At 48.8% G+C, this 19,340-nt stretch overlaps 1 protein-coding gene across 1 annotated transcript in view; it reads left to right on the top strand.

The window, feature by feature from the left end:
- Positions 1 to 5,572: 5,572 nt before the first annotated feature.
- Positions 5,573 to 19,340, top strand: part of RBFOX2 (RNA binding fox-1 homolog 2) — a 178,909-nt gene continuing 165,141 nt past the window's right edge. The window contains 2 exon segments of the mRNA XM_068142353.1: positions 5,573 to 5,896; positions 5,898 to 6,023. Of these exon segments, the coding sequence (XP_067998454.1) occupies positions 5,825 to 5,896; positions 5,898 to 6,023 (198 nt within the window). The 5' untranslated portion in view covers positions 5,573 to 5,824.

The raw sequence follows: 19,340 nt of genomic DNA, 5'->3' as shown, positions 1-19,340 counted from the left end.
CTTTGCTCCCTCCCTGTGACACCAGGAAAGAATACTGCCTCCAGTGCCGTGTTTGCCCTTCTTGAGCTGTGCAGCCTCCAGTGCCATGTTTGCCCTTCTCGAGCTGTGCAGCCTCCAGTGCAGCATTTGCCCTTCTTGAGCTGCGTAGCCTCCAGTGCCATGTTTGCCCTTCTCGAGCTGCGCAGCCTCCAGTGCAGCATTTGCCCTTCTCGAGCTGCGCAGCCTCCAGTGCCATGTTTGCCCTTCTCGAGCTGCGCAGCCTCCAGTGCCATGTTTGCCCTTCTCGAGCTGTGCAGCCTCCAGTGCAGCATTTGCCCTTCTTGAGCTGCGTAGCCTCCAGTGCCATGTTTGCCCTTCTCGAGCTGCGCAGCCTCCAGTGCAGCATTTGCCCTTCTCGAGCTGCGCAGCCTCCAGTGCCACATTTGCCCTTCTCGAGCTGCGCAGCCTCCAGTGCCGCGTTTGCCCTTCTCGAGCTGCGCAGCCTCCAGTGCCACATTTGCCCTTCTCGAGCTGTGCAGCCTCCAGTGCCGCGTTTGCCCTTCTTGAGCTGCGCAGCCTCCAGTGCCGCGTTTGCCCTTCTTGAGCTGCGCAGCCTCCAGTGCAGCATTTGCCCTTCTTGAGCTGTGCAGCCTCCAGTGCAGCATTTGCCCTTCTTGAGCTGCGCAGCCTCCAGTGCAGCATTTGCCCTTCTTGAGCTGCGCAGCCTCCAGTGCAGCATTTGCCCTTCTCGAGCTGCGCAGCCTCCAGTGCAGCATTTGCCCTTCTCGAGCTGCGCAGCCTCCAGTGCAGCATTTGCCCTTCTTGAGCTGCGCAGCCTCCAGTGCAGCATTTGCCCTTCTCGAGCTGCGCAGCCTCCAGTGCAGCATTTGCCCTTCTCGAGCTGTGCAGCCTCCAATGCAGCATTTGCCCTTCTCGAGCTGTGCAGCCTCCAGTGCAGCATTTGCCCTTCTCGAGCTGTGCAGCCTCCAATGCAGCATTTGCCCTTCTCGAGCTGCGCAGCCTCCAGTGCTGTATTTGCCCTTCTCGAGCTGTGCAGCCTCCAGTGCAGCATTTGCCCTTCTCGAGCTGTGCAGCCTCCAATGCTGCATTTGCACTCCAGCCTATTTGGGAACCAGCAGTTGCAAATAATGATTTGAACCGTCTGTTTGTCTCTGTGCCCATGTAGACTGAATAATAACTTTGTGGTCATGGCTGCTACAGGCTCATGTCTGAGAGAGGAGAGGGTGGTGCAACCCTGAGGTACTTCAGAGACACAGCCAGGGACGTATTTATGCAGGGACTCTGGCTCCAGCAAGGGTACCAGAGGACTGCATCCACCAACCATCTTTGCTGGCCTGTTGAAGTAGGCTCCAGCTTCCAACCACCTCTGGTTCACTCACAACAGGCAGCTGAGTGGAATAAGGGCCATGTATTTCCACACTTCTTCATCTCTGGCACCCAGATGGTTTTTTGTCTCCTGGTCTGCATCCCTAGGCACTCCCTGTGGTATCACCAAGGCTCACACTACTCATCATAAGTCAGTCATCCCTGCTGCCTGAATAGGAAAGCAAAAGCCCTTTTGTTTCCCAGATGTGGTCTTCATACAATTTCCTATTATTACATGTCTTGGGGATAAAATAGGAGGCCCTTTTGGATTAGGAGTGCTGAAGGACATACTTTATTCCTCATCCTCCCAGGCATAAGCAGTGCAGGCAGGCAGTGTTTTGATGCTATCTGCATACAGGCAGATAACTGCATCTGCACTGCAGGTGTTGTGCTGCCTTAGCAGCATTGGTGCACCTGAAACAGCACAGCTCCAGTACGTGACAAGACCCCACAGAACGACAGAGCAGGCAGCAGTTACCAGCAATGAACGTGCTGCAGTGATATTTGAAGCCAGCAGGAAAATGAGTCAGGGAAGTTCTGCTCTGAGCGATCTGGTTGATTCCCAGCTGTTGATATTGCTGGAGCACCAAGGTGCTTGGTGGCGTGTGCTGAAGCTGGGTGTCCTCATTGCAAGAGGTGGAAAAGACTGGGTGCATTGTAGGTCTTGACCCACTGACAGCTGCCAGCATCCTTGCATCAGAGTGACAGATTGATGTTGGCCTCTTGCCATTGCCTGGGGACTGGTATCCTTCCGGCAGACTGTTCAAGTCAGGTGACAAGGTCTTTGGATTTTGTTGACTCAGGTTATGCATTTTTATCTGGGTGCTAAGTGGTGGCAACAAAAGGCAGTATTCTGTTAATGAAATGTTGTATGTGGCAAAGAGCTGGCCTGAGGTGAGCATGGAGGAATGTGTACCCATGCTTGTTGCTACAGAAGTTCCATGCCTGCTTCCTGCAAAAGCAGGACCAAAGTGCAGGCTGAAGCTTTACCTTGGCGGCACTTCATTACCTGTGGGAGTACTGCTGTCAGGAGAGAGTGTTTGGTTCCAGGAGCTTGGCTGGCAGGACACAAATGGCAGGAATGAGCAGGGTTGGGCTAGCTGCTAACCTCCCCTGAAATGCTTGGCAGAGAGACTGAATCCTCCAAGAAGCAGAGGGGCAAAGCTGCAGGAGGCTGCGAGGGGAAGAGGGAGCTGGTCAGCAGGGTGCAACATCATGTGTGAATGCTGGAAGCAGCAAGAAACCTTTCTCAGTTGTGGTGGTGGAGAGATTTGCCTTGGACTGTCTCAATGATTATCATGCCTTCAGGTCAAAGACTAATAGTTTGTGCCTCACTTCATGCCTGTGCCTTAGAACCTGCATGAGTCATTGTCTCTGCTCCATCCAAGTGCATTGTGGGACCCAGCTTTTCTAACACAGGTGTTTCACACCTGATGTCCTGATGCCACCTGATCTCCAGCCCAGTGGGAGCACCATCTGTCAAAGGATATCTTTCGGGGGTGTGTGTGAAGAACACCCTCCCACCCCCAATTTACCCTAAAATGATATGAATTTGAAGGATAAATTCTTCACCCCAGCTTCAGAGAGCACTCTGGAAGGATACCATTTCTTACAGTTGCACCTGGTTGATCTGTCAAGGACAAAGCACTGGTGAGTGTTCTGCAAACTTGTCCATAAAATCATGGCACGTAGGAGCCTTTGGCAAGAGTGCTGTGCAGCAGTGGAAGGGTTAACAGAGGAGTCAGCTGTCTGTTTAGTATGTCTCAGATGTCACATACAAATACCTAAAAGGCAGCTGGGTTGTGTGAAAGGAAATCAAGGGATTAAGATTGCAGCCCCAGCTCAAAAGCTTTTTTGTGACTCGAGGAATGCCTCATATCCCATCTGTTAAATGGAGATAATACCTATCCCACAAGCATACGGTGAAGATTAATTCATTAATCTTTTTCTAAGAGGAAATGGAAAGAGCTAGAGGAGAAATAATGATATGAAATATCATGGCAGTAATGACAAACAATAGCACAGAGCATGGCCACGGCGGCTACAGGTCAGTTTGGGAGGGAGGGTGCAGCACCCTGCCTCAGCTCTTTTTGTCCACACCATACATGAGGGTGCTCTGTGCTCTGTGGTGGTCCCAGCTGCTTCTCTGGCAGGCTGCAGACCATGCACAGACAGCCAAAAATGCCTCACCAAGGGACCTGCCTATGGCACTGCCAGTTCTCCTGGGCACTGCTTGCTCTGCAGCAGAGACCTCGTGAACACAGGACGCAAGAGGGAAGTGACAACAACTTTGGCATCTGCATGGCAGGAGATGGTGGAAATGGGGTAAAGAGAAGGTGAAGAGAAGCATGGAGTCTGGGCACTGTAGAGCAGCTCCTTCTTTTGATAACCCTCAAGGAGAGTATCAGGCAGATGCCTAGATCACAGTGAGGTTGGGTTCAAAAGTGTTTACTCCTAACTTGTGCTCAGGTTGAAACCACCTGCAGCAGCTCATGGGCAGTATCCTAACCTGTGTCATTCAGCTAGAACCCCCCATTAAAATTAGGAGGAAGATGAACACAAAAATGCTGCTTTTCTCTGAATGAGCAGATTCTTTTCAAGCCAAGGGTGGACTGAACATGTTCCTTCACTATTGTTTGACAGTCTGGCTCATGTTACCAAACCAAATCAAGATGAGTGAGATGTGTGCTTGCCCTTGGTGGGTGAGCAGACAAAAGCTGTGTGGAATTGTCCACTGGGTGCCTGACGCTCCAGGGGGATTTGTAATCATTTGGAAAAAAAAAGAGCTTGTCACTGGAGGAGACAAGCTGGCACCTCAGCACAAAACATACCACTTAAAATAGCTTTTAATGTGGCCTTGAAAAGTATTTTTGGATCAGGAAAAATGTGGCATAAGGCTGTGTGGTGACTGGACTCACATACTGTAACTGTCACTCAGACCCAAAGGTGTTGCTGTTTTGTGAAGATCAGCAGATGTACAAAGAAATATCAGGATAACCTAACTAGTCTACAAGCTTTATTATACATGGTGGCATTTAAGGCGGCTTTCTATGTGTATCAACTCACAATGACCACCTCCCTTGCCAGTTTTCTCCCTCTCTTCTGAAGCTTGGGGAAGGGGAGGAAGAGGGCCATTCCCATCCCATTATGAACTGCAGCTTTGTATTATGATTTGCAGATTAGTCCTCCCTCAACTTACCATGGCTTTCAGACCTCTTTCAGGACAGTACAGGTTGCCTGCATGTTCCCTGTTCTAGAGCAGATTGTTGTCCTCGGTGCTACCAGGCAGCAATGGGGAGACATACACAAGGGCTGATGAAGAGGCTTCATTTCTCTGAAGACTCGTTCGAAGGCACGTGCAGTAGGAGGAATGAGGAGTTATGTAGAAGAACATAGGAGAAACTCACGGAGGCTGTTAGGAAGGGGAAAGCAGATCAGCCCCTCTCAAGAATCAGGTGCAGACTGGGGCTGAGATGAGCTCTGGGACGAACTGCCCAGAACAGCAGGGAGCGAGCCTGGAAAAGGCCAGAACAGGCATGTGCCACAAGTGCTGGGAGGTTGTGCTGAGCGGGAGCAGCACTAGGTACCACCTCGGGCATTAGCTGGATGCTTCTGAAGCAGGGGGTGAAGTCAGTAACCCTCACCCCAGCTTCACCTCAGCTCAGAATCGCTCTTTACAGGGAGAACCACAGAAACTCCGGCTCGAAAGGCAGTCCCCACACAAACGGGCATAGGAACGTGGATGAGCCTGGGGCGGGGATTAGGGCACACGGTTCTGCCCGAGGCGTGAACGCTCTGTACCCCTTCAGCCAGCGCGACCGCCCCATCCGTGCCGGGGGTCCTGCACCCACCGCGCTCCATTATAAAGCAGCGCCGGCCCGAACCCCAAAGCCTCCGGCCCAGCCCCGTTGCAACAAGACGCAGGCAGAGACTAGGCCGCCTTCGTGCCTTAACGCTGCGGCCACCACCCGCCGGCAGAGCTGCGCGCTCGTCTCAGCCCAAGCCAGGGAGGACGAGGCAGCGCAGCTGCGGGGCTGAGCGGACGGCGCCTGAGGAGCGCCGTGGCTGTCCGGCCGGGCAGGCAGCCATTTGCAGCCGCCCCGCGCGGCTCCTCTGCGGCGGCGGGCGGCCAGTGCCCCGCGCCGGCCCAGCCCCGCCCCGAGCCCCGCCTGCGCCCCGCCCTTCGTCCCGCCCGCCGCCGCCGAAGGTTGCCGAGCGGGGGTCGCGCGGCTCCGGCGGCCCGGCCGGCGTTTCCGGAGATTGCCGAGGGGCTTCGGCCCGTCCCCAGTCGCCGCCGAGCCTGTGACCGAGGCGCTCCGGTGGGTCGGAGCCTACCGCGCCCGCTGTTCTGGTCGCAGCGCAGGGCTCGTCCTCCTCCTTCTCCTCCGGCTGCGCCGGGCGTCGTGGTGACAGAGCGGGGTGATCGCGGCGGAGGGCGGCCGGGGCTCCGGCGGCGCGGATGGCGGAGGGCGGCCAGCCCCCGCAGCAGCAGCAGCAACCACAGCCGCAGCTCCTGGCCGCCGGTGGCGGCGGGGGCCGCCCGCGGCGTGAAGCGGGAGCCGGAGCTGGAGCAGCCCATGCCCGGTGGGGACAGCGCCGAGGGTGGCCACAGCAAGCGGCTGCGGACGGAGGCGGAGGCCGACGGCGGCGGCATGCAGGTAGCGGGCAGGGCCGAACCGGGCGGGCCCTCACCGTCTCTCCCGCACCGGAGCTCCGTGGGAGGGGGGTGGCCAGTCCGGGCCGCGTTTGATTTCGGATTGCGGGACTCGGCGCGCTGCTGGTGGGCGTGCGGCCCGTTCCCTCGCCGGCAGCAGCGAGGGGGAGCGGGTCTCTTGCCCGGGGCTCCCGGCCCGAGGCGGCCGGCTCCCGGGCACAGCCCAGCACGTGGGGCGGCGGCGGCGCGGGGCCGTGGCCCTCAGGGAGCTGCCGCTGGGTCCGGCGCTCCCGGCACCGCCGTTCTCGGCCCGCCGGGGACGCCTGGGAGGCCGCGGATGGGTACGGGGCGCTGGCGAGGCTTTCGGAGTTGCCCGCGCTGCCTTGGCTCTCGTAAACCACGGGGAGAAATCCCAGGTGATGCCTGGGAAGGGGGAGAAGAGGTCAGGGGGCGGTGGGGCAGGCGGGTTCCAGCCTGGCACAGGGACTGCCAGCGGGATCTTAGGTTCCTGTCGTCTTCTGCCAGTACGTTTTGATGGCCCCCATAACATTGCTCTTTCCAGGTGCATTTGCTTTTGTGTTTGCGGGGTGATGCTGCCAAGGTATTTCTGCTTTCCTTTGTCTGGGTGTTGCACAGGGTTGTTTTATTATGGCAAGTCCACGGGCTGTTTTTTTAAACTTCTGCTCCTTGTGACGAGTGTATTGGAGCTCTTGGGAAGCAGTGTGGTTTATTAATCTGAACTTGTTTCTCCTCTCACCTTCTCTGGGGCTGGGAAGTGCTGCTGATAGTTGTCAAGGGGAGCATCCTGCCCCTGCCAACGTGCTTCTGATGTAGATGCCAAATGCTGGCCAACGATCTTCCATTTTTATTTCCTTGGCTCTCTCCAGTTTGCATGCTCGAGTGGTGGTGGGTTTTTTTAAACAGCTGGCAGCAGGAGAGTTTTGTTTATGGTTCTGTTTGATGTGGAGCCTTCCATGGTGGTCTCTCCACCTCACAACATCACTTTTTCCCCCTGTTGTATTGGTGTGGGCTGTACCTAGGCTGGAGCTTCACACGAGTGCTGCCTTTTGTGCTCCTGCAAGGGCCGGCAACAACCGTGCTGTGCTCTTTTATTCCTTGAAGTAGTATCTTCTCCCACACGTAGGTGTCAAACATGACTCAGACAATGTGTATAATTGCAAAGAGAAAGATGTTCAGCGCTGAAGGAGTGCTTATATGTTGTGTCTTGCTAGGAATTATGAATGAATGTGTGAACATGGTGACATGAAACTCTTCCAGCTCTTCAGTGTTGAGCTGAGGCACAGATCCTGTGGAGCTGGAGGAGATGCACCGCTTTACCAGCAGTTAATGGTTAAACTGGTTGGTGTTGATACAAATCAACTGAAAATTGCCTAGGAAGGGATTTGAACAGATTTAATGAAACAGCCTTCACATTTTAATTTGTTCTAAATTCCAAATAAGTACAATTTCTGTATACATAAAAAGAAAGCTCTCCTCAATATTTGTATTGAGGGATGCATTTTCTTTTCTTTTCAGTGAACAGTACAAGGTAGCAGCATTTAACCAAGGGGTTATGATGGTGCACAGTAACATAAAATACTTGGTGGTAATGATAGTAGGGATTAATTGTGAATCTTAGTGGAAAGTTGGGTTTGGTTTCTGTATCAAAAGCTGGCAAACGGGGGAGAAATCAGGTGGAAAAGTGAAACTATCAGAGTTCAGTTTTAAAGTTGAGTGTGTTTTTAGGCAGTATAACTGTTCTTCAGACTGGGACCTTCATATTGGAGTTACTCTTTTGGTATTCTTGGCATAATTTCATATACATGGAAAAGCTTTTACAATCAATACAAGAGATGAAAATAAACATATATATATATAAATCACAGAATTGTTAGGGTTGGAAGGGACCCCAAGGATCATCTAGTTCCAACCCCCACTGCCATGGGCAGGGACACCCTTCACTGGATCTGGGTGCCCAGAGCCACTTCCAGCCTGGCTTTAAAAACCTCCAGGGATGGGGCTTCCACCACTTCTCTGGGCAATCTGTTCCAGTGTCTCATCAATACACACATACACACATTATATCTATCTGTGTCTGTCTGTCTATCTATCTACCTGTCTATCTATCTATCTCGGCACTCCTAACATTATGTCCAGAAGTTTCCCTTGGCTATTTTTTTTTTTACCATTAAAGAGTTTGGTTTATTTATTTGGAAGTACTTCTCATGGTTTTAAGCAAGAAAAAAAACCCATGAATTTGAAGGCCAACTTGAAAATTATGTCAGAGCTTGGAAAAATGTGTTCTTTAATGCTTGGGGAATTCGATATCTTTTTCCCTAAAAGTCAAAACAGAAGACTGTTTTTCAGGAGAACTTCTGTTCAGATAATGTATTCTTTTGAAGTACCTTGTTTTAGAATAACAGGTTCTTTTTGGTTTATTCTCTGTGTTTAACTGTACATAATGCTTACAAGAGGAATAAAGAGCCTGTTCTTTGATTTTTCTTTTCTTCCCCACCCCGTTCCCCCCACCATGTGCTAGAGGTCTTCTGGAAGCTGGAAGTAACACCAGCAAGTCTTGTACCTTGTTTTTCCTGCAGATCCTGTCAATTTTCTACTTCCTGTTCCAGAGTCACAGGCTGTTGCTGTGTAAACTTGGTGACCTCCTGTCTCTAGGCTGATAGTGAGGACTCCTGGAGTGCCACACTTTATTCTTTGCAAAACCCTTACCTACTGATGGTTCAGGGTATGAACATGGCTTGTAATGTTGAAATAAAGCATTTAGCCATAGAAATTACTAATCCAGTTGCATAAGTAATAGCCTTTTGGGGATTCTCTTAACATGAAGTATTAAAAATTGCCTTATAAGAAGGTAAAGTTGTAGCTAGCTAGGAAGAACTTGGGCCAAAGTGTGCCTTAAAGTAGCCCTTCAGTTTACTGGGCTGCTTGTTTTTTGATGTCTCAGGCCAGCATGCTCAGACAGCTTATGCAGTTAGGGTTTCATTATCTAATCCATCTTTGATCAGGCTGGATAAATGGTGTTTGGTCAGTGCTGATCTCGTTAGGAGGGTGGTGTAAAGCTGCTTGAGTTGGGATTGGGACAAATCGGATCATGGCTGCTATCTGCATCTGGGGCATATTTCAGTTAATCGTAGCGTGGGAGGAAAAGGTCCAGCAGAGACCATTGCTTTTTAGCTCCCTGTGGTCCATTAGTGGCAAAAAACAAATACCACTACCCAGGAACATCTCCTGGAAGTATTTGGTTATGTTTGTAAGCTTTGAAAGTAAAGGGCCTCAAAGGTGCTGCTGCTTTTTCACTATATAAAGACTAAATAGGAGCTAGCTTGCTTGGCTTGGATGAGTCGAATCATTTGGATCAGCTTGCTGATCTGGGTAAATACAGGCCCTAACAGAGTGGAGTAAAAAAAAGCCCTAAAAGTAAGTTATACTGGCTTAAAGCACTTGCAAAACTGAAGTGAAGTTGTTGATGAAGCTGTATTTGTTGCTCATCAGAAGAAGTCGACTGCTGCACAGATAGAAGAGAAAGTGCTCTTTGCAGTAATCTCTCCTCTGTTCCTTGCATGATGGAAGATAAGATGTATTGTGTCTAGCTGGGAAGTGTGCTTTCTTTCTCTTGAAATCTGCAGACAAGGATGTTGTGTTTTGTCTTCCCAGCTGATGTGCTAGAAGTGTACCAGCCAGTGTACATTGCTGAGGAAAGCTATTAAAATATCCTTCAGTTGCTTTGCATGGGGTTGAATTAATCAATTAATCATTTGATCCCCAAGCTGAATTTTAATGTAACTTTTTATGGGGTCTAGGCTGCTTAGTGAATTAAAATTGTACCTAGAGGTATTATGTAATTGGAATTAGATGCAAGGTATGAACAGAGCTGATCCTTGTTGTTCTTTCATGTATGACTTGGGCTCAGTATCTCCAAGTGTTTGGGGGTCTTACTCTTCTACAACCATGAGCATGGCTGACTGGTCAGGGAAGACAGTTAATGCAGCTGTGGTCGATGCCTCATCTGGTCCATGTAAACTCTTAGTGGTAGTGCTGAGCGGTGACTTTGTGCTGTCATTCAGGCCTGTCTGCATAGGGTTCACAAAGATGACTAGTGGTGTTGAGAGCAGTCCTCTGTGACTAAATCACGGTGTAACAGACGATAAGGCTTTGCTCTGCAAGGAAGTCTGTGGTTTCTTTTCCTATGGCGAGCCAGAAGGTGGTCTGCCAGCTCAAGTCCTTACTGCCTGGAAGACTGGAAACCTTGAACAGCACTGTGCCACAGAAGAGGGAGAGCAGAGGGATGTCAGCGGTGCTTCATGGCAATGTGTCCTCATTTACACTATAGCCTGTTTGTGGTGCTCCAGAGGAAGACAAGAAACCAATCTTCTGATAATTTCCAAAGGCAGACTTGGGTTTTACATGTAAGAGAGCTGACTGGCACTGTAATCGAGAAGGGACCAGTGAGTAAGTTGTTTATGTTGCAGGGCACTTATGGAAATTTGTATTTTTAAATCCCACAGGAGAGAACATGTAGTTCCAAAATTGTGGAAAATGTGTGTAATCAGTTTAGCATTTTCCTCCCTCTTATTTTTCATGGCACAGCCACCTTTGCAAAGAGATGCAGAGCAGTACAGGGGGTACAAGGTATTCTAGAAAATAAAGGAAGTTCCAGTTTTTCGGAGCTGACTTTGCATCCAGGATGGGGTTTCCTGGGATGCTGTTTGGATAGACTGTTCCTGATGTGATGAGACATCATGAATCACCTTTTAAGTTTGTTGGTTCTTCTCTGTTTGCTTTTGTCCTTTGGTTTTTAAAAAAACATTTGAGTGTTATGAGTTAGACCTGACACAGTCTGGGAAGACTTAGGAAATCTCCAGTTCAAAGAAAATGTTTGGCAAACAGACTGAAAGTCTGAAAGGTTTTGGAGATGTTTCAGTGCTTTAATTTTGGCTCTTTTCTTGCCATATTGAGGAAAATGGAAAGCCCAAGTGAAGTACTCTGGATGCTTGTAGTACCGTTCCAGGGTCTGTTGGAAGTTCTCTGTGGATTTCAGAGGTTTGTGTCTTAAGGTGATGGCCCTAGTTGTGAGGTTGGAAGCTGAACAGAGGTCTGGCTTGACTGGAGATGGTTTCCTTCTGTGTGTGTGTACCAGCCAGAGACATATGCTTTTTATTTTGACTTTTCAGGTTTCACCTTTGGAAACACGAGCATGCTGGCGTTTTGCAGAAAGCCTGGCCTCTCCCTTGCATCTTGAGAAGGTTACCCACCTAGCTGAGTTCAGAGCAGTGTGTCCCTCTCCCAGGCATGTCCTGTGAGATACTGTCAGCTTTCCCTCCCAATTACCTAGCAAACAGGGCTCCCACCATGCTCTTTTTCACCTGGGATTCATGCGTGTGTTTTCATGACTGCCTCAGTGAAAGAAGTGCTGGTCACTGAAAGTTTAGCTGCTCTGTTACTGTGCTAGCTTCATGTTGTTATTCTGAGGGCTTTCAGCCCTCAGCTCTGCTGTGGTGAGGCTGATGGCAGCAGAAATACCAGAAGGAGAAGGTGCAAAGGAGGTAGCAGAAAAATAGAATAAAAAAGCCAACTGCTTTGTTGGCAGTAGTGGTAGGGAAGCCAAACTGTAGTAGGGACAGACCTGAAGTGGATTCTGTGTGTGGTCTGTGATCCCCTGCAGACTGCTGCTGCTGAAGGACATACCCCTGTTAGCTTGGAAAAATAAAGCCTGTCACCAGCAGCCTGTGGCTTGCTGCATAGGAACCTCTGCCCCTTTGAACAATGTTAGGAGTTGCATTGGTGGAAAGTGTTTTAAAACCAGCCCCTCTATGCTGCTGACTTGTCTCATGGTGTGGGACAGAGCTTTCATACAAAGCCCAAGAGGAGGGCAGGTGTTTCAGCTGACTGGAAACCTCTTACTTAGCTTGCCCATCTTAGCTATTGCTTGACCTTGCATGCATGTGTGCTTTTGAAATGTGGTGGCTGAGGCATCAGAGGAACATCCAGGAGCAAAGTGAGAGAAGCAATTAGAGGTAACGAGTTCCAGTTCATTGAAGCATTCTGCTGATCTACATTTTACAGTGGTATTGAGTGGACACTGGAGTGTAGCTGTCATGAGATAATCCTGATGCTTAGGGATTAGAGCTGCTTGACTGGATTTTGGGCCTTAACTCCCTTTGCTCTCCAGTAAATTTAATTTTGCCAGCAAGCTTTTTCTAAATTCAGGAAAATGCTAACTTGAAAGACATGTATGTATATTCCCTAGCATGAATCTCCTTCCCTTTGCTTCACTTTTCTGAGTGCATCTCCTTTCCTCCAGGTTGAACTTGAGATGTTTGTAGCAGCGATGGCAGAGGCAGTATGAAACAGACTTCACCAGGCTTGGGCTGTGCCACCCTCCTGACCCTGCAGTGTCAGGGCTTGGCTGAGCTGTCCCACTGAGCTGTGTCAGGGCACCTCTCCTGCAGGAAAGCTTTGCTGTCTGTTGTCGTATGCTGAAGTTTCTAACCTGCGTTCTTGGTTCTGGAGGATTTCTAGAGTGTTAGGGAAGAGACCTGTGTACTGTTACAGTCCCCTGTTTGGCTTCTCAAGCATACACATGGCATCTATCAGTACCACCCCTAGCAGCTCTCTTGCTGGCCTGAAGGAAATGAGGCATGCACACCTTAGCAATCATGGGATGCATTTAAGTACCCACAGAGTAGGAAAGGTTGTGTCCAGTCCCCTCTTGTTTAATGAGGGGCAACAGCTGAACCTGGGCTGGATCCAGCATCAGTTTGGACAGAGCAGGAAACTTTGGCAGTTTCTGCCGGCTCAGTTGGTGCAATATTGGTGTTCAACCAGCTGTACCATTGCCACCTCCTAACCTTTGGAGTGTGAGCAGAGTGTGCTACTGATTAGAAAAGAGGTCATGAGATCTTTTACTTGCATCTCTTGGGTAGGACAGTGGGATTTGATCTGGTATGTTTTTGAAGTGTCTGGGTGTTCCTTGGGCTGTTGCCCGTGTTTGCCTTTGACTTGGAGAGTTTGTGCAGGAAGATTGCTTCTAGCCCACAGTCTTTGAAGCCAGCATCCAATTGTTGCTTTTTCTGTGCAACTATCTTGGGTTTTATCTGCTCATAACTGCCTCAGCAATAATGCAAGTGTTAACATAGAGATGGGAAGAACCTGCACTATTTAAAGGGGGGGAAAAAACCCACCACCAACATGTCAGCACTTTTTACCCTCTGGCTGTATGTAGCTAAATTTCCTTTCATAGGGAGGCTAAAGAAGCAACCTTATGTGGGATTTTTGTGTTGTGCAAATATCAAGATATTCTCCCCAGAGGCCTTTGAGGCTCTGGGATCTGGATCCAGCTCAGCTTTCTTCAGGGGACCAGGCTGTGCTCTTTCAGCTGAGGCTTTCTGCACAAAATTTCCCCCTGCTATTTCTGTAGGAGATTCTTGCAGACACTTGGGGTGGTTGTCACCACTGGGGGCGATGCCTGGGAAGAAAAATCCCACCAAGCCATCGCTTAAAAGCCTTGATTTAGTGCTGTGTGGGCTGAAGAGAGGCTGTAGCTGGGATCCAAGGCCTATAATTTGTTGCTTGTGGTTGCTGTTCCCTTACCCGGAGAGGGACGGGAAGGTCACCTTCTTTCCAGCCTGCCTTCCCCCTTGGGCAGGCGAGGCAGGAGGAAGGCTGGGCTCTGCCCTGCGGCAGGGCTGGATGCCTTCTCCCTGGGGCCTTGGTCCTGCAGGCAGTGTAGCCAGGCGTGAGGCTCTGAGCAGCTGCTGAGAGGTGGTGTTTCTGAGCCAGCTCAGCCTGGCATTTTATTTTTATTCTGTTCTGTGGCTTTGCTGCCTTTTTGTGGAAAGAAGAAATGAGGGGAAGTGTGTGCATTAAAGAGCTTCTCCATTACCCTTTGTACTCTCCTGTGCTGGAGAGATGGTCTATCAGAGGCCTCTTGCCCATCCTTGTTTCATGTTAAAAGCCGTAGAGCAAAGCTGGACCATGTTTTGTAGGTGTTTCTTCGTGCCTTCTCTCAAAGATCATCTTTAGAGTGACCTGGCATGATTCCTGGGATTAAAGACCACTCTTTCTACTCTCAAGAGTGGGACCAGCCACACAACCCAAAGAGATTGAAGCGGTTCTTTCAGGGAAGGAAACCAACTTTGGTGTTGCTGCAGCAGATTGAACCATGTGGTATACTGAAGCTGACAATGTGGTACAGGACTGGTGGGGGATGTACAGGAGCAGGAATCATGAACTTGTGTGATGGTGGTCTCCAGAATGATCTGAATTGTGTAGGGCACTGAGGCAGTACAATGTATGCATCACTTCTGCTGGTTTCCTGAGGTCTGGATGTCAGGAGAAATCAGTTGACTTCTGAAGCTCCTTCCCATCCAGTTACTTGTTTTGTCCAGGAGTGGAAGTTGAAGTGTGTGAAAATGAAGGATGCCCTCAATGCTCCAGCTGTAGGAAGAGGTGTGTTAGGCTGTGGTGTTGCTGTGGGAGTTGGTGTTTGTCCTGGGTGGTCTGAAGGTGCTGGGCACTGTGCCCTTGATGCAAAGGGGTGAGGGCATGAAGAGTATACCAGAGTGAGAACCAGTGGGAGATATAATACATGGCACCTCCAGCATGTTAGAGCTCATACTCAGCAAGTGCCCAGCAGGAGGATGTGACAAGAAGGTACAATGTGAACTCTTCATTATGCAGTTGTATCTTTTATGTTTTTAGGAATTACTTCATCTCTTAAATGTATCACATGGATAAAGCTCATAGAGATGCTATTAAAATCCAGTGGGAGTTTTGTTATCAGTTAAAATGGGTGTGAGGTCAGGACTGAGAGCAATCCAGTATTTCATTTCTTCCTTTTCATCTCATGGGTGGCCCCAAACTGTAGATCATGTAAACCTTGCACTGAATACAGAACTATTCATTTTTAATGGTCTTTCCTATGGTACTCACCACTATAGTGTGGCTGCTTCACAGATACTGATGATCTTGGTTTTGCAGTTAGCCTGATAGGAAGAAAAAATCTATCACCTCTTACTGATGAGGTGGAGAATTGGGGTACTGGTAATGAGGCCAGTTTTGCAAAAATCCCACTGACACTTGCAAACTGATTTATTTTATTTTTTTAAATATTAAAACCCAATATTGTAGCTGATGAGGCCTTGATGGTGCTTAAATCCTTGGTGTACAGCTCTCTGCAACTTCCACTGTGTGTAGCAATACCTACCGCTTACACGGGCTGATCCCTCCCTCGGTGAGTCATGTTGGACAAATGTGAAGTGATGCTGGTTGACAGTCAGCTAAAGAGGAGTCAGCAGTATGCCCAGGTGGCCAGGAGGGCCAGTGGCATCCTGGCTTGTGTTAGAAATGCTGTGGCCAGCAGGTAATTGTCTCCCCATACTTAGTACTGTTAAGGCCACACCTTGGAGTGTTGCGTTCAGTTCTGGGCCTCTCACTGTAAAAAGGACATTGAGGTGCTGGAGTGTGTCCAGAGGGCAGTGGTCTTGTGGAGGGCACATGGAGTGGTTGAGGGAGTTGGAGTTGTTCAGTCTGGAGAAGAGGAGGCTGAGGGGACACCTCGTTGCTCTCTACAATTACCTGAAAGAAGGTTTAAGCAAGGAAGGGGCCAGCCTCTTCTCCCTGGTGGCAAGTGGCAGTGCTGGAAGAAATGGATACAAGCTGCACTAGGGGCAGTTTAGGCTGGAAATATGTCTTCACTGAAAGGCTTATCAAACACTGGAACAGGCTGCCCAGGGCAGTGTTGAAGACACCATCCCTGGAGGTGTTTAAGCAGCATGTGGACCAAGTGCTTAGGGACATGGTTTAGTGTTAACCTTGCAGTGCTGGGTCAAAGGTTGGACTAGAGCATTTTGAAGGTCTCTTCCAACCAAATATATTTTGTGATTCTGTGATGTTGTCTTCATCTTAAACAGCAGAGAAGTGTGCATTAAGTAACTTGATCATCACTGTAGAGGAACTTTACTTGGAAGATGAGGTTTGAAATCTAACTTTTTGAGTAGAAGGGATGTTACTTGTCTTTAACTACAAACCCACATACCTTTCTGTTTCTGCTGCTCAGCATGTTGTGCTGCCTAGGCTAGAAGGAAGCAGGAGTCAGGAAAAAAGAGCTTCTAAGCCTAATTTGTTGTAACATCCCCGAGCATGAGGAAACGGATTAGAAGTTGCATGAGTAGCTGTAACTGGTGTTTTTTAATCCACAGCCCTTGACTTTTGCAGCTGAAGTGCTATTTTAGGAGAGAATGTAGCTATCTTGCCATTTGCCTTAAAAGCATGTTTTGGTCTGTTAGCAAGCAGAAAGCTGCTGTGTGGACAGGAGAGGTGGGAACCAGCTCTCAACTCACTCCCTGTGCTGGCCATATAGGGGATCACCTACATCATCTCCAGGGAGCCTGGGAGAACAAGGGCAGGATTGGAGAAGGGCCTTTCATAAAGGACAAGGTATAATGGCTTTAAACTGAAAGAAGCTGGATTTATATTAGATATAAGTAAGAAATTCTTCACTGTGAGGGTGGTGAAGCACTAGAACGGGTTACCCAGAGGGGCTGTGCATGCCCCATTCCTGTAAATGTTCAGTGCCAGACTGGATGTCGTTTTTAGCAACCTGGTATAGTGGAAGGTGTCCCTGCCCATGGTAGGAGGAGTTGGAACTACATGATCTTAAGGTCCTTTCCAAGCCAAACAATTCTGTGATTTTGGACTGGATGCTCTGCTTGTTGCCAGGATTGTCAGGTGACTACGATGGAAGTAGTATAAAACTGTAGAGAGGGAAAACACACTCCATCTCACTGCTTTTCTCCCAGAGGAGATAAAGACCAACCTGGCAATGCCTTTTTTTGTGCCTCTGCATGTCTTCTATGAACTCCTGTTGCTTTGAAGTGAGGGGAGATGACACTGGAGCTCTACAGTTCTCACACAAATCCAGTGGAGACCTGGCACCTGTTAATGTCACCAGCTGGATCTAACAGCTTTTTCTCTATATGACCTTTATACCTAAGCACTTCATGGAAATTTCTGACTTCTTGGGCTAGTTAGATTTCTCTGAAGGTGGTGGTCTGCATGCCAAATGCTTCAAGTTGTGAGAATTAGGCTGAGAGGTCACAGTCACAAACAGCAGAGGCAGGGCCATCATTTGTCAGAGTGGGATGGATTCAGCAGGAGGTGATAACACAGTTTTTGAACAGTGCTTTCTATATGGTGGTTAAATGTCAACCATGGGGCAGAGAAAGCTTCAGGGAAGAGGAAGAAAAAAGGAAATGGTCCAACTGTGGATTTTGATTTTCAAATAGAGGCAGAGAGTGGGAAAACCCCTTTGCAGTGTTTCCATGTGTTGTGATTTAACCCCGTCTGGTAAATAAGCACCACACTCCGCTACTTGCTCACTCCTCTCTGGTGGGATGGAGGAGAGTAAAAGTAAAATCTAAACTGGTGGGTTGAGATAAGGACAATTTACTGAGTTAAGCAAGAGCCATGCATGCTGGCAAAGCAAACCAGGGAATCATTTGTCGCTTCCCATTGGGAGGCAAGTGTTCATCCATCTTCAGGAAAGGCATCCACGATGTGTGACAATTGCTTGGCATGAGAAACACCATCACTCCAAAACTCCCCCCAGCTTTATATGCTGAGCATGATGTCATATGGTATGCAATATCCCTTTGGTCAGTTGTGGTCAGCTGTCCCAGCTGTGTCCCTGCCCAGTTTCTTGTGTATCCCCCAGCCTACTTGCTGGTGGGGTGGTGTGAGAGTGTGAGAGGCAGAGAAGGCCTTACTGCTGTGTAAGTACTGCTCAGTAACTAAAACATCCCTGTGTTATCAACACTATTTTCAGCACAAATCCAAAACATAGCCCCATACCAGCTACTGTGAAGAAAATTAACTCTATCCCAACCAAAACCAGCACACCATCTATCCACTCCTTCTCATTTTTGACCTGTAAGTTAGTCTTGTCCCAGAACTGGACTGCTGTGATGGACTTGGATGTGGTGAGACAGAATGAGACTAGCATTTGAGTATGTGTTGTCTGCCCAGTTATCTGATGTGTGTCTGTATATATGTCTGTGTGTGGCTTTACTAGAAAATGAACAGGGTGCTTGTAATTAGATCTGTGATTTTGTGTGTGCCCCTGTCCACTGATTGCATCCTTCTAGAAAAGACTTGCTGCATTTCAGCATCTTGCCCAGTCTCTTCTGTCATCTTCCAACAGGAGCATCTTGTAGTCAGTGCCAAATACTGCTGATTCAGAAAAATCACTTTTGTTGATAAATCACAAATTAGCACCACTTAGAATCCTTCATGTTTCATGTTCTGTCCTGAAACCTCTCTGTCTATGAGGCTGAGAACATAGCTGAGCACATCTCTTTCAGCCAAACTGTGACTAATGTAAAAGTTCTCCTGGGGATAGGTGTTTCCCATGAGGAAGGTGTTGACTAGAATAGGTGGAGGTGCTGTGAGACTTGGGTGTTTTCCTCCTGTTATTCAGTGCTTAAAGGGTCGAGTGAGGATTCCTCCCCTGCTGGTCAATGAGTTCTGTTTCTATCCTGAGTGGTATTGGGTATTTGTGACCGCTCTGCATGCCAGGAGGAGCATGGGCTGGATCTGTGGCTTGGACCATGACTCCTTTAAGGACTAGGAATTTAACTGCGCTGTTAGTTGATGGATGTAGATGGAGCATGTCCATGCTGCTTGGGAAGGTTTCCTTAAATAGGCATGACCTTTCCAGTGAATACAGGAAGATAGTTTTTGCCTTTTTATTTTTTTTTTCTTTTCCCCAGCTTGGTGTTTGTTTCATTTTTGGAACTCATGATTACTGCAGACATTTACCATAGAAGTAGCTCACAAACTTGGTAGCTTTGTGGGGCAGAGTTTGGCAGCTCTGTTGAAGTTTGATAGGGAGATTGGCTTGCTTTGCAGTGCAGCATTCAATAAAACATTTGTTCATCCTCTTTCTACCAGCCATTGTGTTTCACCTTTGGTGATCTGGTTCTCATTCCCTATCATGCTGGCATCCAAAAATCCGAGGCATCTCTACAGAGAGTGAAGAGACCAGCCAGTCTTCATATTTTAACATGTAAATGGGGTTGGACTAGATGATGTCCAGAGGTCTGTTCCCACAGCTCCCATTCTGTAATTGTGCAAATGGATAGTTCAGTAGGCCTGATGCATCCTATGATAAAAATGTTCCTGTTTCTGGTGAGTTTTAGTATCTGTTGGTGTGGGGGTTGCAGGCAAACAGAGGAGAGTGATCCTGTCTCCTCAGAACGAGGAATCCTCTATGACATGAATGTGGTGACAAGTCTGCCTGATGCAG

The sequence above is a fragment of the Melanerpes formicivorus genome, unplaced genomic scaffold, assembly GCF_026170545.1.
Source record: "Melanerpes formicivorus ecotype bairdi unplaced genomic scaffold, bMelFor1.0.p_v2 SCAF_8, whole genome shotgun sequence".
Classification (NCBI taxonomy): Eukaryota; Metazoa; Chordata; class Aves; order Piciformes; family Picidae; genus Melanerpes; species Melanerpes formicivorus.
Note: the sequence above shows the minus strand (reverse complement) of the source record. Positions and strands in the feature narration are given on the sequence as shown.